This window comes from Branchiostoma belcheri, unplaced genomic scaffold, assembly GCF_001625305.1.
Source record: "Branchiostoma belcheri isolate BF01 breed outbred unplaced genomic scaffold, Haploidv18h27 scaffold32, whole genome shotgun sequence".
In the NCBI taxonomy this organism is placed as follows: Eukaryota; Metazoa; Chordata; class Leptocardii; order Amphioxiformes; family Branchiostomatidae; genus Branchiostoma; species Branchiostoma belcheri.
Genome location: NW_017803932.1, coordinates 213,253 through 230,509, shown reverse-complemented (window position 1 = coordinate 230,509; position 17,257 = coordinate 213,253). Strand labels below are relative to the sequence as shown.

The 17,257-nt window shown below is 43.7% G+C and overlaps 1 protein-coding gene across 1 annotated transcript; it reads right to left on the bottom strand.

The window, feature by feature from the left end:
* Window positions 1-423: 423 nt before the first annotated feature.
* Window positions 424-2,237, bottom strand: LOC109475025 (helix-loop-helix protein delilah-like). The gene has a single exon (XM_019775558.1). The coding sequence runs from the start codon at window positions 1,955-1,957 to the stop codon at window positions 1,313-1,315; it is 645 nt and encodes a 214-aa protein (XP_019631117.1). The 5' UTR covers window positions 1,958-2,237; the 3' UTR covers window positions 424-1,312.
* Window positions 2,238-17,257: the final 15,020 nt, after the last annotated feature.

Genomic DNA, 17,257 nt, shown 5'->3' with positions numbered 1-17,257 from the left:
ATGGTGAAGTAAACAAGGGAGGGCTGTTTGTCAGGGATGCCCCCTCCCCGCCAACTTTCGTGGTTGGCGGCGATCCTTGAATTTTACAGCAATATTAACCAGGATCAACTTATGACTAATCCCTCTAACCTTTGAAATATGTGGGTTTGCCTGCCCTTCCTGTCACAAACTGTGACCTGTGCACCTTTCCTCCCACAGGCTTTTCGATTTTTTGTTACGTCCTGCTTGCTGCCAACATAGACCCACGCATAACTTGTGGGCGACTGACCCTACGACCTAACACACCTACCTCTCATCCTGTCTTCTATGAAACCAATTTAAACATTATGCCATATATTTTTTATCTGACCGGATATAAGATTTCTCTTAGTATACACCACATTCTACTGGTTCACAGAGAGAAAAAAATCACTGACCACAAAGTCCAGTTCTCCGACTTTATTTATACAAAGTTCTGAAAAACAATTATCCCTAATCGTTGCCGACTAGTAGCACGTTTGTACATTTATTCTACAAATATAAAACTCTTCGTTGAGGCGGGAAGATACTATGGACAATGATCAACTACTTGGTACGATGGTAGAGTGAAAACACAATACCACGTTGTCTTGGGTAGCTCATACATGGAAAAATATACAGTATAAAAACACAAATCAAGCGATAAATATGTACAGATATTTGCTACTACTGCTACCAGTAGTGGGCGTGTTCGGCAGATTCGAATAAATCTCATGTAGTGGATAGGAAGAGATAGTTCAATGTGTATACACGAACGAGTAAATTCTACTTTGGCATGTTTTTCTTTTGTAGCTACGGCCCCTCCCCTTCCGAGTATACTGTAAGCTTGGGCCCGTACACCTGGCCTGAGCCACACATAACTACGGTAGCTACGGAGGTGAAAATATTTGGCCTTTCGACAAGAAAAAAATCCTTAACTACTGCTGCTGCGGGTGAGGTAGTTTGTACAAGGAATTAAAAACAACTGGTCTGGTCAATCTTGGTAAGGATTGGACCCAATCTTACGGAGGAAGAAGAGTACCTGATCTCTTAGGTCAACACTATAGTCAGTAGTGCGATCAGTTGTTTGGGTCACTGGCTTGCGCAATGAGGACTCGGGAAGTGTCCGCTGTACGCCAAAATCGTCCACATACACAGTTTTCACAGTTTGTAGAAACTTCATTCAGTCCTCGGCTCCTGTGTCTCTGGCGTCGATGGTTGTCGGCACACGACAATGTGGAACGGTGAAACACCGGTGATTTTCTGGCCAGTGTTTTGGCTGCTTGAGTCCCGGGTCGTCTGACTTCAGCACGGGTCACGCCCCCTCCATGTGCTCCTCCTTGACGTCGACATCGCAGCCCGTGCCGAAGTAGTCGGGGGGAGACGGCAGGCTCCCCATGAAAGCGTCCGTGCCGCTTTGCGAAGCAGTCTCGAGTTTGGACTCGCGCTGGTCCTCCGTACAGGTCGACGACCCAGACACGGTGCCGTCGTCATCGTCCTTAAGTAACTGCTGCAGTGCGCTTATGTAGTTCATAGCCAGTCTTAAGGTAGTGATTTTGGTCATCTTCCCGGCCTGACAGGCATCATGAGACGCCGACGGCGGCAGCTTTGGCACGACGCAGCGCAAGGCCTCGAAGGCGTAGTTTATCTGGTGCATGCGGTCCCGCTCCCGCGAGTTGGCAGACTTCCGTCGGTACTTGCTGAGCGGCGGTGGCTTCTGCCGCGGCTTGGGTTTTCTCGGCTGGTGCCGACGCTTTTCCGACTCGATGATATTGAGAATGGTCTTCGGTCGCAGGTTGTAGTTAATCTGCTCGCCGGAAGAAGATCTTGTTCTCTTGACTTTGACGTCCACGGAACAGTCGCTGGACTCCGAGGACGAGCTGGCGGCGCTGCCGGGGCTTCTCACCCAGCCCTCCTCGGCGCCGGAGTCCGACGCCGCGTCCTCGCTGCTGACTGACATGACTGGTTTCTCCCGTCACTCGGCCGCGAGCTCCCGTGAGCTGTCCTCTGGTGGCACCTGGATCTACCTGTGGCTCAGCCGGACAAAATGTATCATTTCCTTCATAAGGCGTGACTGGGGCTCCCCCAACTGGTAGCCGCCAACCGGTACCCTCTCTGCGTCACCTGTGAGAGGAGAGTGTACCACCGTCGGCGCTGTCACCTTCCAACTGCCTCTCTCGGCCTGACGAGCAGCCGTATTTATAAGCGCGTGGTTATCGGGTTCTACCATCGCAGGTGATCACAGGAGCATGAAGTTGTCTTTCATGTCACATGGGTTAAGCAGGTTTATACCTGCGGCTTATTTGCAAGCGCTGTCCGCCGGAGGGGTCTTCCTGTCAACCGACTTAGCCCCTCCCACTCCCCGCCGCTAGGTGTGTGGAATATTTACCGCCTTGTTTACGCAATCTCCATACGAATCGCTGTCGACCATACCGTTCCTTGCGAAAGAATAAGAAGAGATAATACGGACACTGTCTGCGGAACACGAAAGAGCAAAGAGAGATAAAAACAGGTGTAATAGTGCTAATCGTTAATACGCGTAGTCGGATACACACTTTCAAGAAGCCGTACCTTCAAGGTAATCTGCTGAATATTTATATACATGGCAACAGGTAGCAGAAGTGATCGTACATATCCCCCTTTCTAGAGAAGTTACGTGGAAAGTTTACATCGCCGTGAGGCAAAATCAGCCATAGGTGATAAACCTTCAATCAAGCGCTGTACACGCTTCATTTAACACAAAACCCGCGAGGTACTACGTGCTTTTCCAACCCCACCTGGTGTCACCCAGATACCTTTTCAAACGCGCCTCCTTTCATGTAATAAGCCAACGACCCAGTGTTGGATCTCAAAAAAGTACTAATTTAAAAGCCGTCTGTGACCCCCGCTGAGACACAGAGTTCAATGACTCCTGAGTTTGTGCCCCTTTGAAAATATCGCCAGCACAACATGACATGGAAAATATAATTTCCGTTCAGATGTTTGGAGGGTAAATTGAAACGTTTTCTTGTAGGATTGCGTGCCAGAAAAAAAGCACCTGCCTAAGATGTTACTTCACTCCCAAGGTCGTCTTGGAGATTATCCGAAACCCATAACGTGAGGACAAGACAAAGAACACAGAGACTACGAACATGGACTCAACCCCATCATTTTCAGTCAAAACAGCTCACGGAAATGGTCTGATGAAGCCTACAAGGAAACTGTAATACTTTGATACCCTGTATCCATATAGACGCCTCGTTTAAGAAGAAGCATAAACAACTTTTGTCGTAGTAAAAAGGGGGAGCTTTGCAGTGAAAGCTAACCATATCCGCCGAGAAAGTCACAGACGATACGTTCCACCACGCATGGAGTATGATAATCCCTAAAATGGCGACGCCGTTTCTTTTCCCTTTGCTTCAGTTTTCCGGGTGCAAACTCTCCACAACAAACATCGTTTCGCAAGGGGAAAAGGGAATACTGGCGCTGATAGACTGTTACATTCTTAGCTTTTAGGAGTGTTTGGGAAATATACAAATTATAGAGGGTTCGCCTTGTTGGAGAGAGTGAGTTTAGAGATGTTACCTGTGCCTTTGTAACTGTAACGCGCGGAATGCAAGTGTGTTGTCGGGTCGAACTTGTAGTCAGCGGAATTTGTGGAATGTTGCAGTGGCAAGCAATAAAACATTCACTAACATACTTGGAACAACAAGACACAACGACGAGTCCCTTGAACTATATTTAGCGCTAGGTGTAGTACATCACCAACGTTCAACATTACTGTCTGTACTGATTTAGGCCCGATTTAGACTAGAAACGCTTAAGGGGTTTTGGCCAGGGAAACGTTTCGGAACGGTTAACCGTTCCCGGTCTAAAGAGGAAAAAACGGTTTGTTATGGGTTTTCGCGGACCGTTTCCGAAAACCACCTCCATCGTGGTTTTCGACCGTTTCAGAACCCTTCAGCGGGGGGCCCGAAACGCTTTTTGCTAGGTCTAAAGACAAAGGGTTTCTTGAAACGGTAAACCAGGTCACATGTCATATGCTAATCACATGCTAATAAGCCCGCGCACGTCCATTATCTGGTAGATTCGCGCCATATTTGATTGTGTCCATTTTCGCCATTTTATATCGTGTATTTCTCGAATTTTTGTTATCCTTTACGTCTGGAGGGATGGCAGAAGGCCAGGGGAGGGTCTGGACCCAAGATGAGACCCGCTTCTTGATCATCTTGTGGGCCAATCAAACTATACAATCCCGCTTGGAGACCTCGCGTAATAGGAATAGGGAGGGCATACAGATGCTTGTGGACGGGCTGGCGGCTGAGGGGTATTTATGCACCCCAAAGCAGGTTCGGGCGAAGTTCAAGGCCCTGAAACACAAGTATCGTAAGGCCAATGAGGCAAACCGTAGAAGTGGTTCGGGGAGGTCATCATAGGTCACTGTGGGTCAGAAACATCCTGCGCCACGGGCGGCCCGAAACACTTCCGCCCCTGTGTCTAAAGACGAACCGTTTTCTGTGGCGAAACGTTTCGTACCGTTTCGAAACGGTATACCGTTTCTAGTCTAAATCGGGCCTAAGTCACCTGCTATTTTTGTGGTGCTGACTTGGACGCCAGGGGAATTTAATACCCAATTGATAGCTGTAATGATGATTTGGGGTGTTTTCAAGGAAACAAAAAAATCAAAATATGTGGCAACTTATAAGGAGAATATGACATATTTCCTAACTGCCAGTGATAGATTCATTGTCAGCAAGTGTTTCTTCCCCTTAAAACCTGAGAATCCTTGTCAGTAGATTTATGCTAGAAACTTTAGCAAACTTCTAAAGAATTCTGGAAAAAATGGTGAGGTAAATAGATAGCAACATGAGGCACTGTGCACTGTGACTGGGTTTAACCGTGACATTCCCTAAATTGAAGCTAACTGCTGCGTGAATAGCATGTCGTCCTCACTGCTGCTGCGCAGGTGCAAGCAGGCGTTACAAACGTTTTGGCGCGAATCGAATCCTGAGTTTCTCACAAAATTTTCCCGCCATTTTGGTCACGTTCATATCTGTACATGTACACATGAGTTTGATACATACACGCTTTCTTAGACAAAAGCCATTAAATAATGCACTGTTCGATATCACAAGGACGTTCAACGTTGGGTATATTTCAGTTCCTTGATTATATATAAAGTTATATATCAATAGAGTTAATTGACAGCCACATTTTCCTTATTTGCAAGCAGATGCTGTTCAAGAGAAACGCAAGGTATTTTGGCTGCACAATCATCGAGTTAGAAATAGACAACAACGGGGCAGCAATAAAATGTTGATGTTCCATCCCAATATGGAGATTACCATGATTCGTTCTCTCACACCGTACCTGCTCCCAGTGGTTTTCCGCTCCAAAACGTACGTTTGACAAGAAACCGTCTTGTCATTTTTCTTCATTACTCACAGCAAAATGCATCTATGTCGTGCTTACACATGCAACCTTTTGTAAAACATAAGTAGGTCACCTCAAATTTATGGCACTATAATTTGGGCCCCTCCCAGTTAGACGGCATTTTAATATGGCGGTTCATACAACCCAGTGTTGCACACGGATAAAGAAACCTTTGAGACAAAATGTAGAGTAGAATTTATGTTCGTAATCTAAAACAATAAACATGTTTCGGTGGGCTTGAGGGAAATATTACGACTTGACATTAAACAGCATGCGGGATCAAGGCATGATGCTGAAACAAGGTTGAGGTGATATAACAAGTGTAGTCATTGTTTTGTTTCATATACATGGATTTGAAGTAAACTGCGGTCGTACAAAGCAGCTGCAGATTCTATAACGTTATGTCAGAAAGTTTTCGATAGGTTACATTTCGGCACACCAGTGCTTGGATAATCCTAAATTTTTTTTTTGTTTTCCAATTTCCTTGATTTGGAGTGGAATAGACATCTGGTGGCCTTCTGCCTCAAAATTTGAGCAATAAGTCTAAATTTTATAGCCAGCCGGGGTGTCTATCGACGACCTTCGGCCGAATTTATTGATCGCCAGAAGCTCGCAACAGACTTGTCTGGCGAGCTACGGGTATTTTCCTGCTGTGCAATTTTCCTTTACAGTAAATTTTTTCAGATACACAAAGAGCAATTTTGTAATGGAGGCTATGTCAACTTCAGTTGAACCAGATTATAAATACCATAAATCTATCAGCACAAAAAAATCTAAAAAATACCCCGGTCTGATTTACGCTATGATAATAACAGCTTAGCCGCCATGTCCCTCAGTGTCTGAAGGATCAGGTATCGCGATAATTAGTGGCTTTAATTTGCCTGGACAGGTGGCTGTGATTAAAAAACACGATAAACAACAGATTTTTGGGGTCATCTTTTTGTGGGGACAACATAATTACTGGTTTGACTGGGAGGTCCAGAACTCATACCTCAGTCAAAAATAAGGAAACAAAAGGGTTTTCAAAATGTCGGATGTTGCGTGAGAGTAATAAATATAAAACATCTAACTCTGAACCTAAAATTGTTATATATTAATAGAATGTGTGGTCAGGATGATATCAGTATCTTTATCTGAAACTAGTGTAGATGTAAATCTATCGTTTTAATACAACAAAAATTGGTTGATGAGGAGTGACGAATGGGGATGGACGTTACCTGTAGTAGTAAAGTCCTTCGCGACTCATCATTGATCTCAATGTAGGAACACGGCATCTTTATGTCAAAGTGTTTATCTACATAGCCAAATATATGAGTGTCATTGACTACACAGAAAAAAGACCTGATAATTTGACCAACAGTGTTTCCAGAGCTACAAAATATTCATTTATTATTGGCGTTTTTGTAGCAATATGAATTAGCCAGGGACCCAGTGCATCGATTATTTGGATCATTAAGTCAACATCCTAAATGTGAATTAAACTATTTCCATTATGTATTCTTTAATGTTACAAGCAAACCCGGCATGTTAAACTTTCGGACCAGCCGAGTACTGCCTGTTTGTAGTCCCCAGAAGTTGAGACATTACATTTTTCTTTGTATGGCCGCAGGTATCAACCTGGTATGGCGTGAGTGAACGTTCTAAGACTGTTCTCACGGGTGGGCCTATGTGTGCGTGTGTCTGCGTCTCCGCTCTTATCTCTGGGATGTTTGTTTCACCTGCGTTTGAACTCAACCCCGTCTCTGGGGGATTAATCATTAGATATGACTCACAGTCCCATACGTTGCAGGCTGATACGTTGGTTGGGTGATCTCACAATGAGGTCGATATCTACGCGCAACAAGTCTCGACAATGATGATGATGTAAAGTACACTCTCAGACAAATAAGTGAGAGACACATGGATCAACGTTATTTTTATCGCATTAAAACCACCACGAATAGCCTATGACAGTCTAAAATACGTTATTTTTTTCAAGAATGATACAACTGTATATAAAGTATACGTTATTGAACCGTCCCCAGTCTTGCCCTATTATCATCCCTAACGAAGTGTACATGGATTACATTTGTGTACACGAGTACCTGGCTGTTCTTTGTCTGGTGCTCAGCTTAATATAACATGTTTCGACAAGAAAAGCTGTGAGGTAGGCCGGAGGAAAAGAAGCAAATGACAGACTTCCTGAGCGGAAACCACCGTGCTTCTTTGTGGCGGACACTTATCCCAATTAGTCCCAATAACAACACCCGTATGACGGTCAAAAAGATTTGAAACATAATGGCACAAAAGCCACAGTATCTTTACGCTAATGCCATTCAGGTTAAGACGGCCTTGAAAAGATGTTCACCTTTAACAAACACTCCGTTTACTGTCTCTGGGAATCAAGCCCCACCTTAGACCAGCTTTTGTTGTGATTATAACGTAAAAAGCTAAAGGTTCGGCTGGTCTAGACTTAATGACAGCTCCCGTCAAAATATATGTCTGGTCTGTGTATTGAATGTTTTGTTCGCTCGGGTAGGTTCCCGTGACCTTTGACCGAACTGTGGTGAAACATATCAACATGGGGGTGATATGTCGGTGCCTTCAGGACAAACAACTTAAATTGTCCACGTGACACGTTGTCAGAAGATTTAAGGTGACAATAGGAGGAAGGTAAACATTTTGGTCTAACCCCCTAGTAGAGATGATGCAAAAAAGTACTGAAGGACGTATCATCTTAATACTGTGATTGTTGTATCTGTGGTAGGTCGTTCTTGCATGGCGTTTTGTTGTCTGTAAGACATTGAGCACAGTACAGGTATTTGGAAAATAAACGTCTGTAACATCAGTACTAGGGGCAATAGGCTAATCTCCTAGCAGATCCTACGGTGACAAGATAGTCTACATTGCCAGATGACACGGTGTCCGTTACTTTAGCATTCGATTGCTAATGGACACTCCTCTAGCCCATGGATATTGTCTTGCCACCGTAGGATCTGCTTGGAGATTAGTTAGATAAACCAACATGCCGATACGCATACCTCGTACATGTACACGTTGCAAAGTGTCTTTGTAGATGAAAATTTTTAGACAAGATTGAGATTCCTTTAAACATTAACCATAATTTGTGTGTTCTTATTTTGTCCTATTATGATGGCAAAGCTTTTACGTTAGTCGTTTCAAGGTAGAATTTTCTTAAGTTCTCATTTATTCGTTTTCAACAACAAATAAAATCACGTTATTCCTGATGAAATTGCCTAATTTTCACTGTAGATTGATGAATTCGGATTACGTGTTTAGCTTCTATAGCGTTCTATAAGGAAGGGTATGAAATGTAATGCACTTAACACTACTCTAAACAATCATAGCAAATGATTTAATCTAATTACCAGGAGGCTACAGAAAATAAGAAAATCCCTAAATCTGTCAAAACAAAAGGCCAAGATTTGTTTGTTGGACACAATGCGCTGTGACGTAGCCATGACGTCACGGACATGTTTTTAGTTCCCAGTGAGCCGTGGAGGGATTGATGGATGTTTAGTAATCTTTGTTAGAGAAGAGGGAATGTGATGCAGTACAGAACAGTTAAGGAAAACGTTATGATTAGCCTCCCCAATATCTGCTCGGAGATTGAAGTGCGACGTCATTGTTGCATAAAAACAGTTTGAACACCTGGGATTTGTTTTACCAATCGTATTTTTTGGGTCCAGACTAGATTTTGGCCGTAGATGAATACTTGAAATATGACAAATATATAGTTGATGAGAAAAACAGGTAAAATTTTGTCTTGGGGGGCCGGATGATGTCTAGTTTTATTTGCCGCCAACCTCCTACAGTAGAGATCTATAAGCGTGGACAATATGGCTCGATGTGATATAAATGTTGTTTTGTTATTCATGTTGTTTCCAAGGGGCCAGATTTTCTGCTCCACTAGAATTGACGTACCTGTTACGTCATTCCAGGTCTTCATATGAGAATTCGCCATGTCGTGTCTGTTGTATGTACGCAATTATTTACGCCTCAGGTTCACGCACGCTGACACCGACGACCCCCGTCACGGTTGACATACATGCAGTGGAGGTGTTCATTGTCTCTAATCTGTTCTTTGGACACTTTCCAAAATTCAACAAAGCTGTTGGCCGTGATGGTGATGTAGTAATAGATCTACAGTGTCTGTATTGTGTTCTGGAAACTCAGTTTCAAGGTTGTACCATGTCCTTCCCTCTCCTTAGAGTTTGCGTACCTGTAATGGTCGATTTGACCTGAAGCCACATACGACAGGTATACGACAACACAGCCAAATATGTATTTCAGGGACCGTACTGCACTGAACAATTAAAACATTACGAATCATTTGAATGGTGCACAGCGGGAGTTGCAGATACCTTTTATTGCAGTTTCGCCACATATACCACTTCTACAATTAAATTACGTAGCTGATTTGAACCGTCCTCTGCCAAAATCGCTCTTAATGATCGGTTGATTGAATGACTTATTTCCCACTGATGTGTGTTATTTGCAGTGTTATAGGTGAGAACGACTATGCCTCCCAGCGTTCTTGAGAGAATAAAAACGTACCTTTCTCACAGAAGGGCAGAGGAGGGGCCTTTCCCACACATTACAGCGCTCGCTAAAGTTCATCAACAAATAGTTAGTTATTTAATACATAGGATACTTTCAATCCAATTGTTTGGCTGACTAGATTGTACTAAAAGATCAGAAACTAGGATGCTGTAGTCACGCAATAGTCACAGATATCTCTTACATCAAGGCAGCATAATTGGCGCACACTCTGGCTTTAACCATGGCCACACTTAATGCATTCTCATGACATGTTTACATATCGTAACGGTGTCTCGGCCTCTGACATATCACATTGTATCTCCAAGTCCTCCCTGCAGGACTATGAGATCAGTTTCAGCCACTTACAACAAGGCTATAATACCTATTTTCTGCGTGACGGGCTCCATTGAGTCCTACTTTACATATGAGGGATTGTGTGAATGGATTTCCCCGGTAGAGCGGGCGTGTTGAGACCGAGGACGAGTTAAGACGGGCCCCAGGGGGACGTCCTCAGGCACCCCGCTCCATTTAGACAGCGCCCCGGCTATTTTCTCTACTTAATCAGTTCAGCTTTCAGTGTATGTTTTCAGGAGTGATGAATGGTGGAGATGGTAGAGTAGATAAGAAGGTACAGAAAGTATGTTGTCCCACCGGTAGTTCTGCCTCGTACAAACAACGCTTCACTTGTGCGAGAGACTCCGAACCGTGCAAGAGTGTCAGTAGGCAAGGCATGCATGATAACAAGTAATGTAAATTCCTAATGCCAAAACATGAACTTTTATTTCACTTATAAATGTTCTATTGTGAAAGCAGTGTGAGCGCAAAAATAGCACCTGTTTCGTGTCGTAAATCAACTCCGCTAGCTTTCCGGCCGTTTTGCGGCATAATTGTGTACCAAAAGATGGCGTCGCTTTGTTATGGCAACAGAAAAGCACTACACATCTTCCTGTTCAATAATGTTCTCTGAATTGCAAGAAGGCAGAAATTGGCATGATTATCCGGTACGCTCGCTTTAATAACTGGTTATGTTGTTGACCAGTCGCTTCTGGGCGAGTTTCGGAAGAGTCCGTGAAGCGGTTTCCGGATGGCAATCCGTGTAGACTAGACTGGAATCCAGCCCAGATTTTTATCTAAATGAACAGATTCTAAATCCTACGAAGCAAACTTAACGAGATAAAACACTCATTAGAGAACTGGGAATGAGATACATGAGATAGCGAGAGAAGATTGAAATTAAATGCGAATAGCGAAGGTTTAAAATGCCAAGAAAACACAGAGGCGGTTTGAGTGCAGTTCATGATAAAGACATATACTGATTAGCAAAAAAAGTTAGTTTAACAGAAGTCTAGCGTTTGCGATTGGAAGTGCAATATGTAGTTTCTTTACGGACATCAATTATTAAGACAATTATAACAAAATGTGATACTATAGTAGTCATTTCGAATTTTCATGCTCGTTTTCATCACTGCCATCATCATTGTCCCTTTCAAGCGCCTCGACGCCATCACAGTCACCGTCATCATCATCATCATCATCGTCATCACCATCATTATCACCATCATCATCATCATCACCAGCACCATCATCTTCATCATTAGCTAACATAACCATTCCCTAAGGCTATGGTAATGCCATTGGACTCACTCACTCACTCACTCACTCACTCACTCACTCACTCACTCACTCACTCACTCACTCACTCACTCACTCACTCACTCACTCACTCACTCACTCACTCACTCACTCACTCACTCACTCACTCAAGATCAAACCCACTTAGGCCTTCAGGTGAATAGGGTCTGAAATTCTCGAGCGAGATTGGCCGAGAGTGTCTCAAGATGACAACATTCCGGGGATGTTGTTCTAAATATAGCAAACACATCTCAGTTCAGATAGCCTTGTTTGTTTCACACTTACCAAGTCGTTCAAGAGCGAGCGAGAGTAAGCCTAGCGAGGATGATACCAAGGATAAATAGCCACAAAATTTAGTTGTCACTGGCTAACTTAAATTGAGCACTGTGAGTCGTCGTGGGTATACGACCGTTGTACGTCGATCGTCAAACTGAAGGCATTTGGGGTATAGTCGTGCGGGTCTTGCAAAATTATGAAGCTCTCGTGTTCCTGAGATCATTCTCGGCAGTTGGTTCCGCCACAGCCTGCTTGAAAATCCAAATCGTACGACGACCTACGACGATTGTGCGCCGTAACGAGTCACTTCGGTTAGAACTACCTACACTCGGGTGGCAGCAAAGCCCACCCATACCGCGGCTAGACAACCAGCCAACCGCCCAGAGAACTACGGATTGTTATTGCCAGAACCGTGACATTGCTGTCTTGCACAGAACCATCCTAAGCCGTTTCACAAAAGTGACAGCTGTATTCTTAACCTGACCGGGCGTAACCCGCAGTTTACACAGTAGGAGAGATTAACACGTCCTACACCCAACCGACTTCACGGTTTAACGTTTAGCTCACAGATTACGGTAGAAAATCATTGCTAAGGGCGACACCAAGCTTTCAAACTAACCTGGAGTGACCCTAGACCCTGTTTCTGCTTTGCGATTTTTCTATTTTGATGATAACAAAAGGTGCTTCTTGATGTGTTCTTAAGAAAATATACGGACGATCTTGTCAGCATGTCTGGGAATGTTTTTACTTTATTTGTAGCCCGTCGAACTGAGAAGTGGCCATGACCGCTTCCTGTGTTTTGCGCTCTGCGACTGATAGAATCATTCACAACAGCGCCGTTTCTCTAAAAGACAACACTTTAGACAAAACTTTTGATTGGTTGATATGTTGTTTGATAAAAATCAGCATCCCCACACAAGCGCTAGCTGCATTGAACTACCTGTGTTATGTTGGATTCTGGGCAAATAAATTTGTTTTTCTATAATGTAAAGGTCATAGATTTCGTGTAATACATGGTTAAGAACACCCATGTATTTCTCAGTCGTGTGATAGTTTCTGAACTTTTGTAGGTGATCAGCGACGACAACGTCCTACACAACAGGTTATATTTCAAGGTAAGCGCGTAGGTGTACATTACGAGCTGATGCGTGAAGCGTCACAGTTCACCTGAACGGTTGGCAGTCAAAGGCAGGATACCGCACGCACAGAGATAACAAATACATCATCCCAGCTCCCCAATAATTCTGCCAGAAATGTTGTAACCGAATCTCGGTATTTTGAAAACACGGGAGCTTGGTGTTGACAGCGTTATGCATGCTTCTGGCGTCAGAAAGTCGGATGATGTTCGCCGTCAACTAAGACCGATACGCAGAAATGATAAACCGGTATCTTCCCTGCACTCAGGAAAGCTACTTAAGTGGTGTTAAGGTCACGTTTACATGGACTACGAATGATCCCCTGTATTATTCTCCAAGGTAGGTTATTCTATTATGAAAACAAAGACATCCAAAGTGCGCTCTTTACCGCGGTCTACTGCTCAACCATGCGGACAAGGAATTTTGTTTTGTTGTTTTTAGTCCTCTCAAAGATAATATTTTTGTAATATTCAATTTGCCAAAGGAAGTGACGTGGCTTTGAAAAATGAATTTACAATACGAAGATGACTCAGCTGTATGATATCCCTAATAACTTGTAAACAGCATTCAACGGAGGAAAAGCTATGGTACATTTAAGACAATAATAGCCTTAAGTGCAAGGGGCAAAGTGCCCTGATCACAAGGCTACATTAGATGGCTACAACAAAGGGAAGTCATGTTATTTTCACAACAATCAACGTGAAGATAAATTAACAAACGTCTGTGACAACTTCCTGTCTCCCTGAGATTGCGGAGTTCTCACTTGACCAAAGTTTAACCAACTGGTAACATTGACGATTATTTCAACAAAGTTGTTTTCAAATATACGTTTTAAAAATGTCTTTAAACTTTTTAGAATGCACGCAACTGCAAAAGGTGACCTGAAAGTGTTGATAGCTAGTGAACAAAAAAAAAACTTAGGTTTTCTTAGTTGTTGGCTTTGCCATTTTCCTTTCCAAGGTTAGTTATGTCAGACCTTTGAATTATGTAATTCAGCTGAACTGTCAATTGCCTACACCTACTCACAGTTGAATTATTTTAATATGGTACTACAATATCTTGTATGATGAACGAAATTTAAAGGGCAAGATTGTCATGCACGACAACACCCATAATCATTATGGTAAAAAGAACAATGAACACTAAGACAAGCCAGGGTCATAACAAATATGACGAATGATTGATCGGAATAGGAAAGGGTGTGTGGTCTTTGTAGCACCGACTTACAGCGCATGCGCTCTGCTGCTCTCTTAGCATTACTCCTCAAGGCCGATTCTGGCTATCCATCAAAATTAACAGTTCAGCCAATAAGGAGCCAGATGCACACCTTTTGCATTATCGCCGGGGCAGCCACCATTGAGCGATAAAATCTCAAGAAGTTCAAACGAATTTCACTGACATATATGTATATTTTACATGCCCGTAGCCAGGATTTTGAATAGTTTCTTCCCACTGTAATAGGGACCAGCCAGTTTCCTAGGAGGGACCTAGGGCATGTTCCCCCGGAAAATTTTGAAAATTGAACGCCCTAAAACGGCATTTCCCGCGTTTTTGAGAGGGTTTCAAAGGAAAAATCAGACTAAACTTTTTATTCAATGACAAAGTTTTTCCAGGATCCCAGCCCCGCTGGTGATACAAATCAGTCCATCTTTTAAAGAAAAATCCTTGGAGAATATATTTCATGAGTTTTCGTTGTTCTTAAAATCATACGTTCACGTCATGGATCATATTCAATTGATGAAGTTAACGGCTATGCCAAATCCGACAATGGTCGCTCAGCGGGAAGGGACCCTACAAGGTTGTTGTTGGGGGATTACGTGACAATCAGTACGTAGAACAGGTGTCGACAGTGTCGGAAGGGTCCGATGCACGTGACTGTGCATCCACATCGGCCTGAGACCACTCTAATGGGCCCGCCGACGCCTGGGCGCAATGCTAAGTGCTGTCTGCGAAACAACAGACGTAAACAGAAAACAAAACGTCAGCAAAAAAAGACACGGAGATAAAAATGTTATCTCTAATTCAGGACGTGACTTGAAGGGTGCGTAGGTCGTCGCCACTACAGTGACCTTGCTGTGAACTTGATAACATCCTCCCTTCCGGAGTTGAGGCAAAAATAAGCGGTTCTTAAGTGAGGCCTTGCTGAAGATGTATGGTTTTAATCACAACTGACAGGTAAGTGTCCTTAAGACTTGTCCGCAGGAAACACCTGGTCATGACAACAATTGCTCATCGCCGCCACAGGTGCTAATTTGTGGTTATGGCTGGGTATGGTCGTTAATGCTGCCGCACGAACCACTTAGAGCACTTCACATCAATTAGTATGCAACACTAAGAGCCAGACTCAGTATGTTTTGTGCACCTATTTCAGCAAGACCTCTCCCTCTCTTTCTGTGTGTTTGAGTGAGTGTGTGTGTGCGTTTGTGTGCACGTTTTCGACTGCGTATGTGAGTATCTGCTCTCTTTGTGTTGGTGCCTCTGTGTTAGTGTGTTTGTATGTATGTGTGAGTGTGTTATGTGTGTGCGTCTGTGTGCGTATGTGTGTGTGTGTGTGCGTATGTGTGTGTGCGCGCGCGCGCGCGCGTGTGTGTGTGTGTGTGTGCGCGCGCGTCTGGGTGTGTTTGAGTTTAGATAGATATCAGACAGAACGGTCAACTATCAGTATCATCATCAGACTGGATGGAGACGTAAGGTCTGGTCCATCACAGTAACGCTTGTTGTCCACAGCAGGCGGCTTATGTCCGCCTCAGGGCGCCCATTGTTTTACATAACGGGCCTTCTCCTCCCAAGGCCACGCCCACAGGCAAGTCCTCTCAGTGGGGTGATTATTATTCACTCCTGTCAATCATTCCAACGTCGATCTCTAATCTTCATACCAGAGCGATCAACAGGACAATAGAGAACGCGTCAGTCATACATTTCATATGATAAAGAATGGATTTGAGGTACAATGGTGTCTACTTTGCGAACGGTTTAGAATTTGAAGAGGAAGCAATCAAGCTTGTCGTTAATACTTATATAGGGACGTCTGTGGAGATCTAGATCAACAGGATTAGTAACTGACCTTTATCCGATATGCGTCTGGACGATAATTTGGCAAGAAGCAAGGACAACAGTCGGTTGAAGAAGACCAATAGACTTGCGTGTCATGTCATGATTACCTACCTATTGTAATTACATTACAAATTCAAAATAATCAACTTCAAGGTTTAACCATCTAACATGGCTGACAGCACTTACGTCATAGTCACGTGATGTAAACACCCTACAGAACGTTCGGACGAGCAGTAGCACCTTGCCCTTTAATAGTGCGTGAAGCCGTGCAAGCTACAGCAGACCACCCTTGTAGAGGTTAACTAAGAAGAGTTTTAATATATAAGCCCGAACCTCCAGGGCAATGAGGGAGCTTACAAGACCTTGCCCGTCCCCTATGGCTGTTCTACATGGCCGATTTGAAATAATCAGAAGAAGGAGGAGCAGTTAGATACCACTCATTAGCACAGGATGGTGTCTTTATCGTCTGGAGCCGAGGTATCAAGGCGGGCTTATAACATGTGACAGCTCGTATTTGCCACCTGATTCTCTGTAGCCTCTTCATCCAAAGGAACAATTGACAATGATGGGGGTAGGAGATGACAGTAGGTACGGTATACAATGTATAGTAACAGTGAAATGTGCACAACGTGTACACAATGAAGAACGTGGGTGTTGATTATTGCCTGTACCATCACAAGGCAATTGACGACAACACAATTTGACATTTAGTAGAAAATTGTGAGAGAAACTGAAGTGACGTCCTCTCAAGTTGTAGAACAATTAGATCGAGCACTGAGGCGGCAAAGCCAACAGTCGCGCTCTGGTACACAGTAACTGCCATTCAACCGGAGAAGGATTTGTAATCGAGTCACGTAGCAATCACCAAGCAGATGTTGTATGGGGAGATAGTTACCTTCCTCTACCTGTACTGCTTTCTGACAACATTCTGACATCTTCCTCCTTACACTAGTCCACTAGCTACGTCTTATCATCTGCTTTTATACTGAAGACATAAGACGATATTATGGGTCAAAGACAATTCAGACACGGGTTTTTACACCACAAAGTTGTCGGAAAGAGAGCGAGAGATTTCATAGATCTTCGGGTAGCTTCGGCTCCCGGTCGTGAAATATTCGGGCACTAGTTTTCAGACTACGTCTACGTCGGTCATGTATTACCTGAGTAACTACTAGTATACAAGAATTCAACAAAACACAATACCTTAA